The 18,171-nt window shown below is 40.3% G+C and overlaps 1 protein-coding gene across 1 annotated transcript in view; it reads right to left on the bottom strand.

Annotated features, from left to right (window-relative positions):
- Positions 1-18,171, bottom strand: part of FRAS1 (Fraser extracellular matrix complex subunit 1) — a 508,994-nt gene that overhangs the window by 148,367 nt on the left and 342,456 nt on the right. Inside the window, exons 26-29 of the mRNA XM_052641724.1 lie at positions 17,718-17,858; positions 13,983-14,253; positions 10,401-10,485; positions 6,239-6,565 (exon numbers count right to left, since the gene is read on the bottom strand). Coding sequence (XP_052497684.1) covers positions 6,239-6,565; positions 10,401-10,485; positions 13,983-14,253; positions 17,718-17,858 — 824 coding nt within the window. The remainder of the gene's footprint in view (positions 1-6,238; positions 6,566-10,400; positions 10,486-13,982; positions 14,254-17,717; positions 17,859-18,171) is intronic.

Raw genomic sequence — 18,171 nt, 5'->3', positions numbered from 1 at the left:
CGTGTCCGACTCTTTGCAACCCCGCGGACTGCAGCCCACCAGGCTCCTCCATCCATGGGATTTGCCAGGCAAGAACATTGGAGTGGGTTGCCATTTCCTTCTCCAATGCATGAAAGTGAAGTCGCTCAGTCGTGTCCGACCCTCAGCGACTTCATGGACTGCAGCCTTTCAGGCTCCTCCATCCATGGGATTTTCCAGGCAAGAGTACTGGAGTGGGGTGCCATTGCCTTATCCTTACATTATACCATAGTCCATTAAGTGTCTTTAAAAAACCAACGTACATACCTTAATTAAAATTTATTGCAAAAAATGCTTACCATCATCTGAGCCTTTAACATGTCATAATCTTTAATAGTAACACCCCAAATCACTGGCCTTGACAGACTTGCTCAATGCAGAGTTGCTGCTGCTGCTGCTGCTGCTAAGTCACTTCAGCCGTGTCTGCCTCTGTATGACCCCATAGATGGCAGCCCACCAGGCTCCTCTGTCCATGGGATTTTCCAGGCAAGAGTACTGGAGTGGGGTGCCAATTTGTAAAAAACACAATATTTGCAAAGCACAATAAAATGAAGTATGCCTATAGGTTTTTTTATTTTTTTTAATGGTACACATATCCTTCTAAGTTCAAGAAATTAGCCATAATTTCAGTTGAAGAATCTTCTGCCTAGTGATGTTTTATCTATTCTTCAGTGTACCACATTAGAAGGAAATGAAATCTCAACAAGGGATATGGGGGCATAATTAAAATAGTGATTTAAATTAAATAGTTCTAATTCATTTCATAAAACAACAGGCATACAGAAATGCTGGTAATAAAGTTTAGCTATTATATGCTGCATCACAAATAAAGATTTTAATTTTGTAAACCAGAAGTAAAGGCACATGACTTATCATTTGGAGGAAAAATCCCACAAACAACATGGAAACTCCCTCCCTCCCCAGTTAAAGATTGGAACATAAATGATGAGCTCAACTATGATGGTGTACCCCAACCCGACTTTATTCAATACAAAATGGCTATAATTGGATATAACAGCAACCCTCACATATTATTTATTCTATAAGAAATAATTTATAATGGCTCATTTAAACCATGGCTTTTAAAATGTAATCTTGGAAGTCATAGTGGATTTTAGGGAAGGATTATGTGAGGTGACACCTATAAGGTGAAACACAGATGCTATCTACCAGAATGAAAAACAATGAAAAGAAAACTTCACTGTTTTGTGTTTGCCAATGTGTGTATATGCCTCAGAAACTGCAGCTTTGGATCAAGAGTACAGAACCATTGTTCCATGTAAATTTCAACTGCTTTATAAATGAACAAACAAATATATAAATATTTTGTAATTGACAAACACTTTTCAAGAGTATACTCTGAGTGATGTACCTTACAAGATGCTAAATTGAACCAGCTCAACAAGTCCAAAACAGGTAAAAACCTGATATGTGGTGAGGCTTTATTTATTTATGAGGGAGGAAGACTCTTTTTCAAGGAAATAAACATCTTCATGCCATTGATATTTATAACTCTCACCAACACCCTTGTAATCAAACTGTGTCCCTGTAAGACAACCCATGGGAGGACAGGTTTTAAGAAAATTGAGGGAAAGCACAACAGGGCTTTTTAGCTGCACATGAGCCTTACCAAGGCCAAACAGCCAGAGAAGGCTTTCAGCAATAGAATTTTCCATCCAGGTCATAGCATGACACTTGGGGGTTTTTAACATCAAAGCATTACCCAGTTGCAGAAAACTGCTCAGACAACAACAAATGAGATCAGAAAGATCATCAGATTTATTCCCAAAGCAGAAAAAGAGGCATGATTTTCAGAGATGCTTTAATTAAATAAAAAGGTAATTCCTTGAAAGCCCAGCAGTGGAGAGAAATCTGCCAATAACCAAGGCTTCTCCCTGCCTACATTTTAGCCCTTATTAGACCCCGATTGTTTTAGAATCGTATCTCTACAGGCTTGAGTTTGGTAATCCACCCAATTAATGAAAGCCTATTCAGTAGAGCATTCTTTATTACCTTTTAATCTTTTTGAATTCTTTTGCCTCCTTCCCCCAACAGAACATGTTTCAACATCAGTCTTGGGCCTGTTTTCTCCTCAGCAACTCAGTATAAGCCTGGAGGGTAGCAGTCAAGTTTACTCACTGCCAGGCCAAGGATAAAAACATAAATTTTGGGAAAGTAACACAGAATCTGGTAAATAAGAGTGGAACTGACAGCTCTTAGCCACAGTTTCAGATGGGCCATTCCAGCATCAGCAGAAAAGCCCAGTAGGCTGATGAATCTGATGCAAGGAATCTACTAAAAGGTAGGCTTACCTCCAGCTGTTGCCTCCACCCACCTATCTCTCCATCCAACAGAAACGTACTAAGCTTCCACAATGTGTTTGGCTCAGGGCTCCAATACTGAAACAGTTCCTGCTCTCACAAAGCTTCCTTTTTCCATTCCTCCTTCCCTTTCCATCTATCTTACTAGATTAAGTTCTCTGTTGAATAACACTGGGATTAATTTGTACATTCATTCACTAGGAATTAGACCTAAAATCCTTGGTCATTCTATTTAAGCCACCAGCTAGACATCGGCCAGTAACTGTCCTCACCCCAAATTTAATACACAGGTAGCCTCGGGGTAAGGACTTTGATGCTCTCTTCAGAAATGGCTAGCAGAACAAAATCATTCATGGCTGACTATGTACCTATTGGACGCCATTAGCAGTTAAGGCAATTTTTTCTTCTCAGGCTTGGGTAGACTTACGATTATAAATAGCTTCATTCATTTCAAGATGTGGTAAGTCTACAGGGAAGATCTGGAGAGGCTTGGGGCCCAGACTGCTTGGATAGGACATTGAGAAACTGACTAAATTATTGTCTCCATTCTGTCCATTAAGGGGATAAGAATATATATGACCAAAAACACTGGGGAAAAAATGAGCCAGAATGTAAAAAAGCCATATGGTTAAGTGTGAGGAGACTGAACATGCTTGATTTGAAATCTCAGATCCATCACTAAATAACTTTTGGAGAAATAAACATTTTTAAACCTCTTTAAATGTTTTTAAACCTCCTTTATTTCAGTTTCCCCTTTTGGAAAATTGAAGATAATAATTCGACAAATTCCCTATAATGATCTTGAAGATCAAAAAAAGCAGTTCACATCAAGCATTACTGCCCAATGAAAGATAAAACAAACAAAAATTTCTTCCACCAATAGTAGAATATCCTTTAAAGGTAATAAGGTTACATAGCCTCTATTTTAACCATCTTCACTAGGATATTGTAAAGATGAGCAGAACAGATGGCAGAAAAAAGCACTCTGAATTCCTGAAAGAAGATACAGTCTACATTTGTAAAACATCTTCAGGATGAGACTGACATGTTTATTATTCATACATTCTAATGGCTGCCGGGGCTCTGCTGGCTGGTTTCACGTTTCTAACTTATTGGCTTAGAAGCCATTAGCTCACCTGATGGACAGGTAAGCACAGCACTACAGGAGATAGAGGCATGGAAGGGGGAGGGGGGAGGACAGTCACATGACTCCCAGCTTGTAGGCAGTATAAGGATTCTCAAGTTCTATGCTTAAGCCTAATTTATAAACTAAAATTCTGTTTTTCTTTGTCATGTTTTGGTATTCAAAACATCTAAAATCCTAGAAATACCCTTCAGTCATGGGTCATGATGGTGCAACACACTGTACTAAGCTCCAAACATGGAAACTGAAACCTTGATAGGAAGGGTGGCTGCTAGGGTTGCACTGAAATCCTGTAACAATCTTAAAGAAACCGAGAAGGAAGAACAGAAAACTTCCTGTGTCTGTCTAGACTTCACCTCTTCAGAAGTAAGCCTCATTTTCCAGGGCAATTGCAAGAGGGTGATAATTAGAATTAGCTTCAAGGTGGCTATCTGCCAACTCGATCTCATCATCAGCCTTCACCTCCTCCCACCCATCTCATCCCACCATCACTGTTTTCAACAGCTGCAAATAATGAGACCAGAGACTGAGAAACCATCTGGCAAACCATATTAGATTCAGCTCTTCACCTTCACAGGGATCAATTGCAAATTGTAAGTGATCGCTGGTGAGAAAGTGACAAGTGATTTCTAAACTGTCCTCAGTACATCAATCTCTCTAGCTAATCATCAGTGACACTTCAATAGGTGCTGATATTTGGAATGAGAAGTTATAAAAAAAAATGATAAGTCTCCCAACCTGCCATCATGGGAAAGAGTCATTCTTGCTTTTACAGAGAAAAGAGCTTCGAGTGAAATATCATCAAGTAATACATGACTTTGAAAATATTTTTTGATTAGCATGGGCTAGCCCATTTGTATTTCCCTAAATGTGGTGGCCATCCTATTAGCAGTATCCAAAATCTTTTATGTTGTACATGGATGAAATTGTCTAAAATGGCTATGTATTAATTTTAATAAGTTGGAAAAAAAATTTAATTCCACATTAAATCCAGGATTTCACAAGTGCTATTTATTAGGAAGAAGTCATGATTTTAAAAAAGTAAGTTGAATCACTAATCATGAGAGAAATATAAAGCAAAACTACAATGAAGTATCATCACCTCACAGTGGTCAGAATGGCCATTAATAAAAAACCTACGTACAATAAATGCTGGAGAGGGTCTGGAGAAAAGCGAACCTCCCTACATTGTTGGTGGGGATGTAAATTGGTACAACCACTATGGAAAGCAGTATGGAGGTTCTTTAAAAAACTAAATACAGAACTATGACATGATTCAGCAATCGCACTACTGGGCATGTACCCTGAGAAAACTACAATTAGAGAAGATACATGCACCCCAATGCTCACTGCAGCACTATTTACAATAGCTAAGACATGGAAGCAACCCAAATGCCCATCAACAGAAGAATGGATAAAGATGATATGGTATATGCACCATTGTGCATAGGTGGGACATATATACAGCAGAATAGTACTCAACCATAAAAAAGAATGAAACAATGCTATTTATGGACCTGATGGGTGGACATGAATGGACCTGACCTAGAGATTGTCATACTGAATAAAGTAAGTCAGACAGAGAAAGACAAATATATGAGATCGCTTATATGTGGAATCTTAAAAAATGGTACAAATGAACTTATTTACAAAACAGAAATAGAGTCACAGATGTAGAAAACAAGCTTATGGTTACCAAAGGGGAAAGGTGAGGGGGGTATAAATTAGGAGATTAGAATTGAGATATACACGCAACTGTATATAAAATAGATAACTAACATGGACCTATTGCATAGCACCGGGAACTCTACTCAATACTCTGTAATGATCTACATAGGGAAAGAATTTAACGAAGAATTGAATATATGTATATGTATAACTAATTCATTTTGCTGGACACCCGAAACTAACACATCATAAATCTATACTCCATAAAAATTATTTTTTTTAAAAGTGGTGGTTGTGGTGCTTTAGTTGCTAAGTCGTGTCTGACTCTTGCAATCCCATGGACTATAGCCGGCCAACCTCTTCTATCCATGGGACTCTCCAGGCAAGAATACTGGAGTGAGTTGCCATTTCCTTCTCCATTTAAAAAAGTAAGTTGATTCAAATAAAAATATTCTGTAAGTAATAGGACAGGCGCTCATGGATACAGCAAAAACCCAGGGAAGTGGCATGGGGATGACTTAAGCTGAGAACCACTGCTCTTTACTGGATATCTACCTGCTAGGCCAAGGATTCCTATGATTACTAAAAGAGAGAGTTTCCTTATCCTGTTTCAGCTGGACTAACAGATGGCTGAACTCAGCTTTTTTTGATTCATTATAATCTGACTATAGGCTTCATATCACACGAGCCATTTTAAAACAGCAGATAAGAACAGGGGTCTAATTGATTCTTATGATCATGCTCAGGAAGGAAGCCAAAAAAATCAGTGGACAATGAGGTATTTTCGTGGCAGCAAGTCAACACAAAGGTTCAGAAGTGTCCCTTTTGCAGAGAACATGGGGACAGTTCTTTTGGACCAAGGGTGCTCCACACAAAATATATACCATCCCCCTGAGACTGAGTAATGTGTTCTTGTAATCTCTGAATGTCCTAAAAGAACCTCCATAATAGGTTCTGAATAAATGTTTGAATATATAAATAACTACCTGCGTCTTAAATTTATAAACATCGCAAAATAACATCATTGATATAACTTTAACTTTATATCTAGGTGCAAGGAAACTGTAGCTTTAGGAATGAGGCCTACCTTGGGCACGGTCCTTATGCGAAACAGTATATTTTGGAAGGAATGTCCATCATTGGCCTGCAAGACTATGATGTCGGAAGTGCTATCTGAGCCATCGTGAACATACTGGAGAAGGCCCCTAGAGAGCTCGTCCAGACGAAACTGATAGATAGGGGCCGCGGGGGACTGGAGCGTGTGGAGCAACTGGCCGTGAAGTGGAGGATCGACCACCTCAGTCACCACATCCTGTGGGTTGTCATCATCTCTGATGTCAAGCAGCTGGGTGGTAACGGTTCCCCTCTCTCCTCTGTTGATATGGAGGACCTCATTCCTCAGAACATAGGGGGCCTGTGGAGTTGAAGGGAAGGAAGAGAGAAGGCACTATTAGCAGGGAAATAGAGGACAATCCAGCGGACCAGAAGTCAGTTGTGGGTAGCCTGATTGCTGTTTCTGTGCTTTTTAAGGAAATCTAGATGCTCCTACCAAATGCCAAACTCTTGCATAGTCAAAGCATTTGTTAGAGGTGCCGTCCATCATAGTAAGCACTGCAAAGGAGGTTACTTCACACCTCTGGTTCTGGAGGTTTCTCAAGCCACTGTCTTGATTAACACAATATCCCCTGCATTGCAACTGAGATCAGTGTTAGGGAACTCAGTTGCTTCATTCAAGAGACTATAATTCAAAAAGATACATGTACCCCTATGTTTATAACAGCACTTTTCGCAGTAGTCCAGGTATGGAAACAACCTAAATGACCATCAACAAATGAATGAATGGGTAAAGAAGATGTGTACATAAACGTTAGAGAAAGACAAATATCATACAATACTACTTACATGTGGAATCTAAAATACTGCACAAATGAACCTATCTACAAAGACTCACAGACATAGAGATCTGACTTGTGGTTGCCAAGAGAAGGGGGAAGGGGAGGGATAGACTAGGAATTAGGAGTTAGCACATGCAAATTATTATATTTAGAATGGATGAATAACAAGGTCTTACTGTATAACTCAGGGAACTATATCCAATCTCCCAGGAAAAACCATAATGGAAGAGAAAGTTTTAAAAAGAATGTGACCACGTGTGCATGCTTAATCTTGTCCGATTCTTTGCAACCCCATGGACTGTATCCCACCAGCCTCCTCTTGTCCATGGGATTTTCTAGGCAAGAATACTGGAGTGGCTTGCCATTTCCTTCTCCAGGGGAATCTTCCCAACCCAGGGATCGAACCCACGTCTCCTGTGTCTCCTGCATTGATAGGCAGGGTCTTTACCTGCTTAGCCACCTGGGAAGCTCAAAAAGAACTATAAATGTGTAAAATTGAATCACTTTTCTGAGCGGAGATTTGTACCACATTGTAACTCAATTATGCTTCAGTAAAAAAATGAGGGAAAGGGGGACTAGCAAGAGGTATGGAATTTTGGCATCTGTGTTGGGAATTGTGTATTTCACTCCAGGCTATGTTGCAGCATGCTGACTTGAAGTAAGACACTTCACTGTGAATTCCTGCTATTCTGGTCTTTCTCAGTAATTTTCTTCAAGCTGTCACATCCATATTTTGAAGGTACCCACCCCAACTCAGGTTATAAAGCCTGATAAGATCATGGTCTGTGTAAGGCAACCACCTGGCTAATCCATGTGGCAAATTTTAATGTGTTTTCCTTAAGATTATCAGGTTTCCCCTGACCAACTTCAGTAAGCAGATAAAATGTTCTTTCAAGAGATAAAACTTAATGAACCACAACAGAAAAAAAAAAACAAAAACAGGCAAGAGGCCAAAGAAAACATTATCTTAGTTTTTTATATCATTTGAAATTAAACCATCTAGGACTTTTTCATACTGCCTTCTTGACTCCAAATGGCTTTCTTTTAAAAATACCCTCCCTGGCCTCCTGCAAAATTCAATATCTATTAAAGTAATTTCTAACTAATGCATCTCTATAATAATCACATAATATGAAATGAGAAGATGGCTACTCCTCAGGATTCCTGAGTGAGATTTCAAAAGCTGCAATCTTATACATGGGAATGAGTGGCCCCTCAGAGTCCGAAAGAGAAGAGGTCAAAGGTGATATCAAAAATCTATAAATGAAAAAGATCAAATTAACTCATGTAAGAAAATTTCAAGGAGGTTCAAAATCATCTTGAAATATCACAGAACTGTAAAGAAACAAAAATAAGTTAAAATTAATTTCTAAAATTCCATTTTAAAGAGTTAAAATGATAAAAGTTTCTCATGTAATAAATAAAAAGATGCCTTTACTGTCTACTTAATTGGTTTGGGGAAAGCAAACAAAGAACAGAGAACCATGGCAACTTGGCATCTCAGATTACGAAGTCACTTACCAAAACCAACCCATCTTTTATTCGCCTAATTAGAGTAACTATATTAGCACAAACAAAAAGAACAAAACAGAACATCTGAGCTTAAATACTGAGAAACATCTAAGTCGGTAAATCCCGAGGCTTGGTAGCACTCTGACCCATATTTACAGAGATTACATTTTTGTTTAATTAAAACAAAATTCACACTCTTAGCCCAACCCAGAGGTCAAATTAATTTAATATCAATTTCTAATCATTCCGCAACTTCAGTCATCACTGAAGTGAGAATGCCATTAAGAATCGCTGAGCTTGGCTGTGAATACCATTTGGCAGCCACTTCTGGGTCAAGTCTATGGTATTTTCACTTTTGAACCAAAAATATAAAAATAACAGTTTTAAAAACAATGATCTCATATCCTTCCTTGATCTTACCTAGATCTACTATTTAGGTAGTTCAAGTTCCCCCATGCTGATACCCCAGTCTCTCACTGTTCACAACGTCAGAATATATTGATCTTCCTCCTCTCTTTGCACATTTCAGCTCTTCAATTCTCCAATCCCTGGGTCTCAGAGCACATAAGTACAACGTAACAGAGATGCACGATGAGACCAGAAGTGCCATCACACTGAACTTTATAGTATCCTCCAGGATTTCCTCTGGCTTACGTTAGCCTGACGACCACAGTGGACCCTCATTTAAGTAGATCCTTAATAAGGCTTAAGAAAGCTCCCAGGGCTTCCCTGGTAGCTCAGCTGATAAAGAATTGGTCTGCAGTCCAGGAGATCCTGGTTTGATTCCTGGGTGGGGAAGATCCCCTGGAGAAAGGTTAGGCTACCCACTCCAGTGTTCTCGGGCTTCCCTGGTGGCTCAGACAGTAAAGATTCCACCTGCAATGCAGGAGACCTGGGTTCGATCCCTGTTGTTGAGAAGATCCCCTAGAAGAGGGCATAGCAACCCACTCTAGTATTCCTGCCTGAGGAATCCCATGGACAGAGGAGCCTGGAGGGTTACAGTCCATGTGGTTGCAAAGAGTTGGACAGGACTGAGCGACTAAGCACGAGGTCCTCTAACTCCTGCAAACTGAATTAAATGCAGTTCGGCCACACGATAGGCAAGAGAGGCCAACATAGTTCCATATCCTGGAGAGAGAAATATTGAGACAAAACAAACTTCTCTACCTAGGGATAGGAAAGTCTTAACAACTGGTACAGCTTCAGATCATTGTGAAGGGCTGGTATCAGATTCAGTATAGAAAAGTAAGGTATAGTTTAATAGTCAAGAACACAAATTGTGTAACCAGATTCACTGGGCACAAATCTTGGCTCTCTGTTAGCTACATCACCATAGATAAGTTACTGGACCTCCCTGGGACTTAGTTTTCTGGCCTGTGAATTGGGGCTTATAATACCTTACAGGGCTAGCATGAGAATTACAGGAACAACAGAAGAAGAGCATTATATGTGTAGTAGTAATTATTGTTGTTGTTACGACCCACAAATACTAAAAAAATTACTCCAGTGGCATTTCAAGAGGAAACTAAGGAACAATCAATTCAGCTCAATCATTTTTGCTAAAACTACAGAAAATCTGAACTTGTACTTGAGAATGAGTTGTTGTTGTAGTTTAGTCATGAAGTTGTGTGCGACTCTTTTGCAACACCAGGCTCCTCTGTCCATGTAATTTCCCGGGCAAGAATATTGGAGTGGGTTGCCATTTCCTTGTCCAGAAGATATTCCCAACCCAGAGATCGAACCTGCATCTCCTGCACTGGCAGGCAGATTCTTTACCACTAATCAACCTGGGAAGCCCATCAGTAGGCATGTGAAATTATTAACTGTATGGCGTTTTCTTACCTGTGTTGAAAAGGCTTGTATGTTGATCAGCTGTGGCTCAGAGAAGAACTGCTGGTCACTAATTTTCAGAGAAAAGTAACCTTTCCTGAAAGAAGCCCCCAAGAAAAGAATGAGACAATATAATCATTAAATTGGTCTTTAGAAAGACAAGCGTTAAAAATATTTTCAGGTTATGTGCATATATGAATTTGGATCAAACCACTACAATAACATACTACTCATGCCATAACTAGAAAGGAGCCCATAAAGATTAACATAGTGAGATGCAGGTAAAAGCACTGTATATTCTTCTATCTCATTATAATAGTGTTTCTTTTTCTTTTTTTGGATTTTTATAAGTAGAATATATAAAAGGTTGAAAAATGAGTCATTAGGCCAAGACTGTTTAGTGATACATTGAAGGTTAATGATCAAGCTGCAGAATGGAAAGGAATCTTTCACAGTCTTTGACTAGTTCTCAGTGACTCCCTCTTCCCTGTGAATTCTCTTTCCAACCACTGCCCAATTCACGTGAGTGGACCCTGTTATCCATTTTGCAGTGTTTATATTACATGACTCTATGCCCACCCCTCCCTCTAGCCACAAGCATATTCACTGTGGCCTGGACTAGGGAAAAATGATGGATTCCAGCTTCCCCGGAAATTTGGAACTGGCCTGAGAGCCTCCTTTGACTAAGGCGGAACCACAGTCTACCATGTTGCTGAGAAAGTGGAGCAAGTTGGTCTCTAGGAGAGAGGTGAATGTCGCCTTCCAGCAAAGTAACTGAGATGAGAGGAGGAACTGAGAGCTACTTCCCATTTCCCATTCTAACTCCTGGGCTTGCCCTAAAAGCGCAGTGGTCCCTGATGAGTCTGAGATCTGAGCCATACCTGCAGTGTTATAACAAGTCTTAAAATTTTGCTTAATCTAGTTCAAGTTGACTCTCGTTACTTGTAATCAAAGAGTCCTAATTAATAGAATAAAATAAGACTCACTCTTTGCTGCGGTTTTTATTTCCTGTAAAAGAGTGTTGTCTCAGCAGCTTCAAAGACTACTAGCAGGAAAGGTGGGAGTTACCCACCTTCAAAGCCAAAGCAAGTTCAGAACTCACTTTGTGCTGGTAAGATGTATGATTAACATATTATGGGAGTTTTGAATTCTGGCCTACTATAGAAACTATTGTTTTAAAGGTTCTTTAAAAGGCATTCACGGAACTGACTAGTGAAACATGAAAGTATGTGGATGGATCTCAAAAGTATTACGGCAAAAGCCAGAACCAAAAGATTACATACTGTATGAGTCCATTCACGTGACATTTCAGAAAGGGCAAGACAATAAGAATGAAAAACAGACCAGTATTTGCCAGGGACTGTGGGGAAGGGAGTGCTTATAAAAAGAAGATGGGGACAGGGTGACAAGATTGTTTCATATCTTGCTTGAGGTCTCAAGACTGCAAAACTATACATATATTTGTTAACATGCATAGAACAGTATAGTTTAAAATGAGGGATTTTATTAGGTGCAAATTATACCTCAATAAATCGGATTTTTCTTGTCTTCCCTCTCATTCTACCCTTCCTTTCATTTTTGGTTCCATTCAAATCCTATCCCTCTCCCCTCCTACTTCCAGACTTCAAGAGGATATAGGTGACGAAGCAGCTGAATGCAGATAGAAAGGGTGGCTACCCGCAACCTCCTGGGGAAAAACGATTTTGGTGGCCCTTAGATTTTAATAACTGTGTTCAGCCTCTCTGCAATGCCAGCTAATCAGGGTCACTAGGACTATATTTCCAAGTCATCTCACACTCCACAGAGGAATTCCAGCCCAAAGGAAGTCAATCCTAAAGAATCCTAGTGGGCATGTCCATGAGGAAAACAACCATAAGCCCATGCGGCAGGTAGCCCCTTTAGCTTCTGTATCATCCAGAAACTTAGATAATTTCCTTTTTCTGTGAGTTCCTACTAATCTTGTTTCACTTTTCCTCTCATTCTTTCTTTAAAAAAATTTTAGATAAGAAATCCAATGTTATAAAATGAGTACTAAAAAGTAAAAAGAGTACTGAAAGAAATCTCTGTAAAATAGTTGCCACTCTTTGTCCTGTTTAAGGGTGCAAAGCTGACCCTGGAAAGAAATCAATGATAAGGGATTAAAGATATTAAACAGAGGAGAGGTTTAACTTTGGTTGTCTACGGATCTTTATAGACTTCACACACTTTTCACAAGTGATTCTGAGACGTATGACTACAGGTATGGAGCTGTGCATGTGTGTCTGTGCACGTGCGATGCAAACACTGAAGAACTATACTTGAAAGAAAATGAATGGAGAATACAGAACTCAAAGGGATTCTATGGCATCAGACACCAGAGTTTTAAGCTCTTGTCTCTGGAGCAATACGTTCCTATAACAATGAACTTTTGCCCCTGGAGGATGGAAGCATACCTGTTACCTGTTATCCCAAGTACTACTAAGGAGGCAGAAATCATTGAGTTTGAAGGCATGGGGTGTGGAATCAGAGAGCCTTAGGTTGGAGCCTCGGCTCTGTACTCATAGGCTGTGAGGCCTGGACAAGATTACATATATGCTCAAGGCCTCAGTTTTCCTATCTGTAGCTTGGGAACATAAATATACATAATTCACATCAAGTGTGCAACACAGTGGTGGGGTCATAGTGAGCAAATACTAGTTGTCCTTACATCTGTAAGACGGGTCTTTTGAGGTTACCAACATCACTGGCTCTGAACTGCAACAGGGAACATGTGATCTACTTTTCTCCCCACTTGTCAGATCTTAAATATTTTTTAAAATTCTCAAATTTAGTGGTGATAGTAGAAAATATTCACTGCTTCCTTTATCACTGTTCCACAGGGTTCAACGCCCTATCTACATATAGAGTCCACTTTGAAACAGGTTGTACTAATGAAGCAGAGCAGGGTAAAGGATAATCCAAGAGGCTAATCTTTGGGGTGCATTCCCTGATTTCTAGTTAGTAGATTTGCTCTGCTAATTATACGGCTCAATTTGCTCGGGTAAGTGTTAACACTCAGCTGCATTCCTGAAGCATATGTCAGCTGGGTGGAGGAAGACAGTCAGAATTGTGTTAGGCATCAGAAGAAAACTGGATCAGGCTTTAAAATTAACCACAATTAGTCCCAGAAAGTGGATAATAACAAGCTAACCGTGACTCTTCATTTCCTTCCAACTCTGAAATTCTAGGAACCATACAATGCCTTAAAAAGTATGCACCCCATCCTCCAGCCATGCCCTGCCCCCTGGCAGAGAACCCTAATGCTGAAGTAGCAGCTGCATCTGGGTATAGAAGCGATTTTGTTCCTCCCTGGCCAAAAAAACTGGGTAATTGTACTAGGAACTTTCCCGTCACATCAGAGAATTACCCACAATTATGTGATAAAATGAAAATGCCTCTAACAGAAGCACCCTCTCTGAGCAATTACTGTGAAATGATGACAGGCAGCTGAAAGCGGCACTTGCAGAGTGTCGATCTCCCCCAGAAGAGGAGGGAGAGCGCTGAGGGGCAGAGGGCAGGGAGCACAGAGCACTGAGGGGAAGGGGACAGGAGGGAAACAACAGAAACCTGGCTCACCTGGGCTTTTCTCTGCTGTGCACGAAACGCACTCTTTTCTCCTTCACATCTTTCCAACTGAAGTGGCCAGCCTTATCAAGCTGAGCTTCTTTTCCATTCCTTGAGAGCACGAGCTGACCATTGGTGGGGGTGCTCACCACATGGAACAGTAGGTCTTCAACCCTGCCACCCTGGTCTTGAACATTCAGGAGGGAAAAATCCAGTGGCTTCATTGAACCAATTGCAAGGGTGAGGGAACCATTCACGTGAAGACTAGGGGTGTGTATTTTGCCTGGAAAACATACGAATCCAAAGGTCAGGCTTGGTACAGTCGCTAATTAGGTTATTATTATCATTTTTAAAAGAAATATACATGTAATGCTCATTCAGAACTACAAAGGTGGGGTTTCCCTGGTGGCTCAGTGGTAAAGAATCCGCCTGTAATGCAGGAGACATAGGAGATGTGGGTTCTTGGGTTCGATCCCTAGGTCAGGTAGATCCTCAGAAGAAAGGAGTGGCTACCCACACCAGTATTTTTGCCTGGAGAATTCCACGGACAGAGGAGCCTGGCAGGCTACAGCCCATGGGGTTGCAAAGTGTCATACATGACAGAAGGGTAATGTTGATTCAGAACTGATTCATACAAAGATGAAACTCTAGACTACTGTATTCCGTACACCTCCTTCTAATCCAGTGGATGGACGTGCATGAGAATAACACAGAGTGTCAGTGTTAAACTATAAAACTCCTAGAAGAATATACAGGAGAAAATCTTTGTGATCTTAAATTAGGCAATGCTTTCTTACATATGACACAAAAAGCACAAGTGACAGAAGAAAAAAATAGATACAGCAGACATCATTAATACTAAAAACATTTGTGCTTCAAAGGACATTTGCAGGAAAGTGAAAAGAGAATCCACAGAATAGGAGAAAACATGTGCAAATCACATATCTGAAAAGGGATTTGTATCTCCTTTGTATCCAGGATATACACAAAGAGTTCTTACAACTCAATAAATGACAAATAAATCAATTTTAAAATAGGCAGTGAATGGACATTTCTCCTAAGAAGATATATGGAAGGTCAATAAGCACGTGAAAAGGTGCTCAGCATTATTAGTCATCAGGGAAATTTGAATTAAAATCACAAGATATCACCATCTCACACCCATTTTAGGAAGCACAATAAAGTGTTCCTGAGGGTGTAGAGAAACTAGAAATCTCATATATTGCTGGTGGAATGGAAAATGGTAAGCCACTTGGGAAGACAGTCTGGTGATTCCTCAAGCAATTAAACACAAAGCTATCACATGATCCAGAAATTCTGCTCCTAGGCATATACCCAAGAGTACTGAAAGCATAAAAAGTAAAAGTTAAAGTCCCTCAGTCATGTCTGACTCTTTTCAACCCCTTGGACTATACACACAGTCCATGGAATCTCCAGGACAGAATATGGGTGGCCTTTCCCTTCTCCAGCAGATCTTCCCAACCCAGGGACTGAATCTAGGTCTCCTGCATTGCAGGTAGATTCTTTACCAACTGAGCTATCAGTGAAGCCCATCGAAAGCATATGTCCATACAAAAACTAACACCAATGTTCATAGCAGTGTTATTCACAAAAAGCAAGAGTGGGAACATCTGAAACAATCAAGCTGCTGCTGCTGCTGCTGCTAAGTCGCTTCAGTCGTGTCTGACTCTGTGCGACCCCATAGACGGCAGCCCACCAGGCTCCCCCATCCCTGGGATTCCCCAGGCAAGAACACTGGAGTGGGTTGCCATTTCCTTCTCCAATGCGTGAAAGTGAAAGTGAAGTCGCTCAGTCGTGTCCGACTTTTCGAGACCCCATAGACTGCAGCCTACCAGGCTCCTCCATCTATGGGATTTTCCAGGCAAGAGTACTGGAGTGGGGTGCCATTCAAGCATCAATTGACTGAATAAACAAAATGTGGTATATGCATACAGCGGAGTATTATTCAAGCATAAAAAGAAATGAGGTACTGATACATGTTCTAACACAGCGGAACCTTCAAAATACCATGCCAGGTGAAAGCAGCCAGATGTAAAAGGCCACATATTGTATGCTTCCATTTATGTGAACTGTTTAGGTTAGGCAGTTCCACAGAGACAGAAAGCACTGTGCTTTCTGTGTTCAGCAAGAGCTAAGGCAATGGGTCAGTAGAGAGAGATTGCTAATGGTTACTGGATTTCTTTCTAGGATGATTAAAATGACCTAGAATTAGATTGTGATAATGGTTGTGTAGCATTGTGGATATACTAAAACCTCATTATATACTTTCAAGGGTAATTTCTATGGTATGTGAATTATATCTCAATAATAACAGTAAAGAATCATAGAGATTTTTTAAAACAATATTGATACTTAGGCTCCACCACGAGAGATTCTAACGAAGATGTTCTGGGGTGGGGCCTTGGTCATTTCATAAGCTCCACAGGTAATCCTAATTGGTTGCCACCTTGGAGAACACAGTCCTCTCTTAACACATCTATCATATCTGACCATCAGACCCACCAAGGACAAGAGGAGAGGCAAGTGCTGGATACCATTTGCAGGAACAGCACCAGTTAACCTACAGTGAAGCAGGATTATTAGTGGCTTACATTCAGAATTCAAGTGAAATATACACACACATTGCTTTAAAAATTTACGATCTCTGTCCACAGGAAACATATGACGGATGAGTTAGGATTTCTGACCTTGATGTGGAATTCATCCCATCTCCTGCGAGTTGTTTTGCCTGAGCTTTAATTGGCAGTGCTTCCTTTTACAAGTAGGACAGACAGGGCAGTTTAGGAATGCCAAGTTTCAGGGGAACTACTTCTAATGTAAGATTACTCCAATGAAAGTCGAATTCATTTGCACAAGTTGACTTGTATTACATCCCAAGTGGGGTAAGCTGACTCTCAAGTACTTAGGGCTTCAGAAGGATCCCAACAAAATAAGCCAGATATTTTTTCCCATGGGAAGTCTTAATATCATAGGAGGTCAGAAATACAGTGATGAAAAATATGATTGACTGCAGGTGATAAAACATGATTCATGTTATTGATGAAGGACACTCAAAAGCCAAGAAATGTTCAGAACTCCCAATCTTCATTCACCTGTAAAAATTTTGGGGTCCAAAATTAAGCCTGAATTTAAATTTTATCCTCTTTGTTGTTTAAGGTAAAATGTGCACTGATGTGTTAGACAAGACTAGTTCCATTTCTTTAACATGTTACCTAATTCTTAATGGCACACAGAGTGGCTTGAAATCCATCTACTTCCAATATGTGAACCTAAGGGGGCAGGCTCCTAATTAGGCACCATTCACTAATTATTTATCATTTATCTCCAGTGTGCACAAAGAATACATCATTGCACCTGGCCATAATTAGTTCTACATGTTGATAAAAATATAATAAATTATATCTATTAATATAAACATATATATAAAATGTTCTATAACATGGCTGTAGTTCAGGGACATAAATAAGTTTTATGTCAAATTTCTGATCTGATAGTTGTGACTTTTAAAGTGCAAATTACTTCTTTTTCCCTTCCAAAGATCTTAGAAGTTGAATTCTCCCAATTTTTCATTGTCTCTAAATAAGTCCCTTACAGGAGCACCTAGGTTTTTCCCAGAATGGGAAGCCTGCATTTTACTTCACATGGGCCAACTGCATCAGCAGACTCAGCCTCTGCATGGAGAAATTACAGGTGATTTCACCAGGCCATTGTGGGAGAAGCACTTACCAGCACACGTCTCATTAGAAGAGTGGGAGGAGAAGCCAGGAACACAGTTGGAAAGACAAAGACCACTCTTCAGAAAGAAGCCCTGGTCACAGAGGTGACACCAGTCTCTGCGGCTGCACTGCAAGCACCCCTTAGGGCAGGCTATCAAAGACAGGACACATCAAATCAGGCAGGATGAAGGCACAGGCACTCAGCGAGGGCCACCAGTGACAAAGAAACGAAGAGTGAAAGCACAGCAACATCTGATCCCTAGCTGCAGCAGAAGAGAGTTCTGACCATTTCCTATAGAATTTCATAGACAGCTGGTCTACCCCAGAAAGGCAGTGAACAGGGAGGAGCACCTTTGCTTTACACGCTATGACCTGAACATGTTGCACATAACTGGACTGTTTAAAAAGTTAACCATACTGACTTGTGAGGGAGGCAGTTTCTAGGGATTAAGAGCATAAATCCT

The sequence above is a fragment of the Budorcas taxicolor genome, chromosome 6 (assembly GCF_023091745.1).
Source record: "Budorcas taxicolor isolate Tak-1 chromosome 6, Takin1.1, whole genome shotgun sequence".
In the NCBI taxonomy this organism is placed as follows: domain Eukaryota; kingdom Metazoa; phylum Chordata; class Mammalia; order Artiodactyla; family Bovidae; genus Budorcas; species Budorcas taxicolor.
Note: the sequence above shows the minus strand (reverse complement) of the source record. Positions and strands in the feature narration are given on the sequence as shown.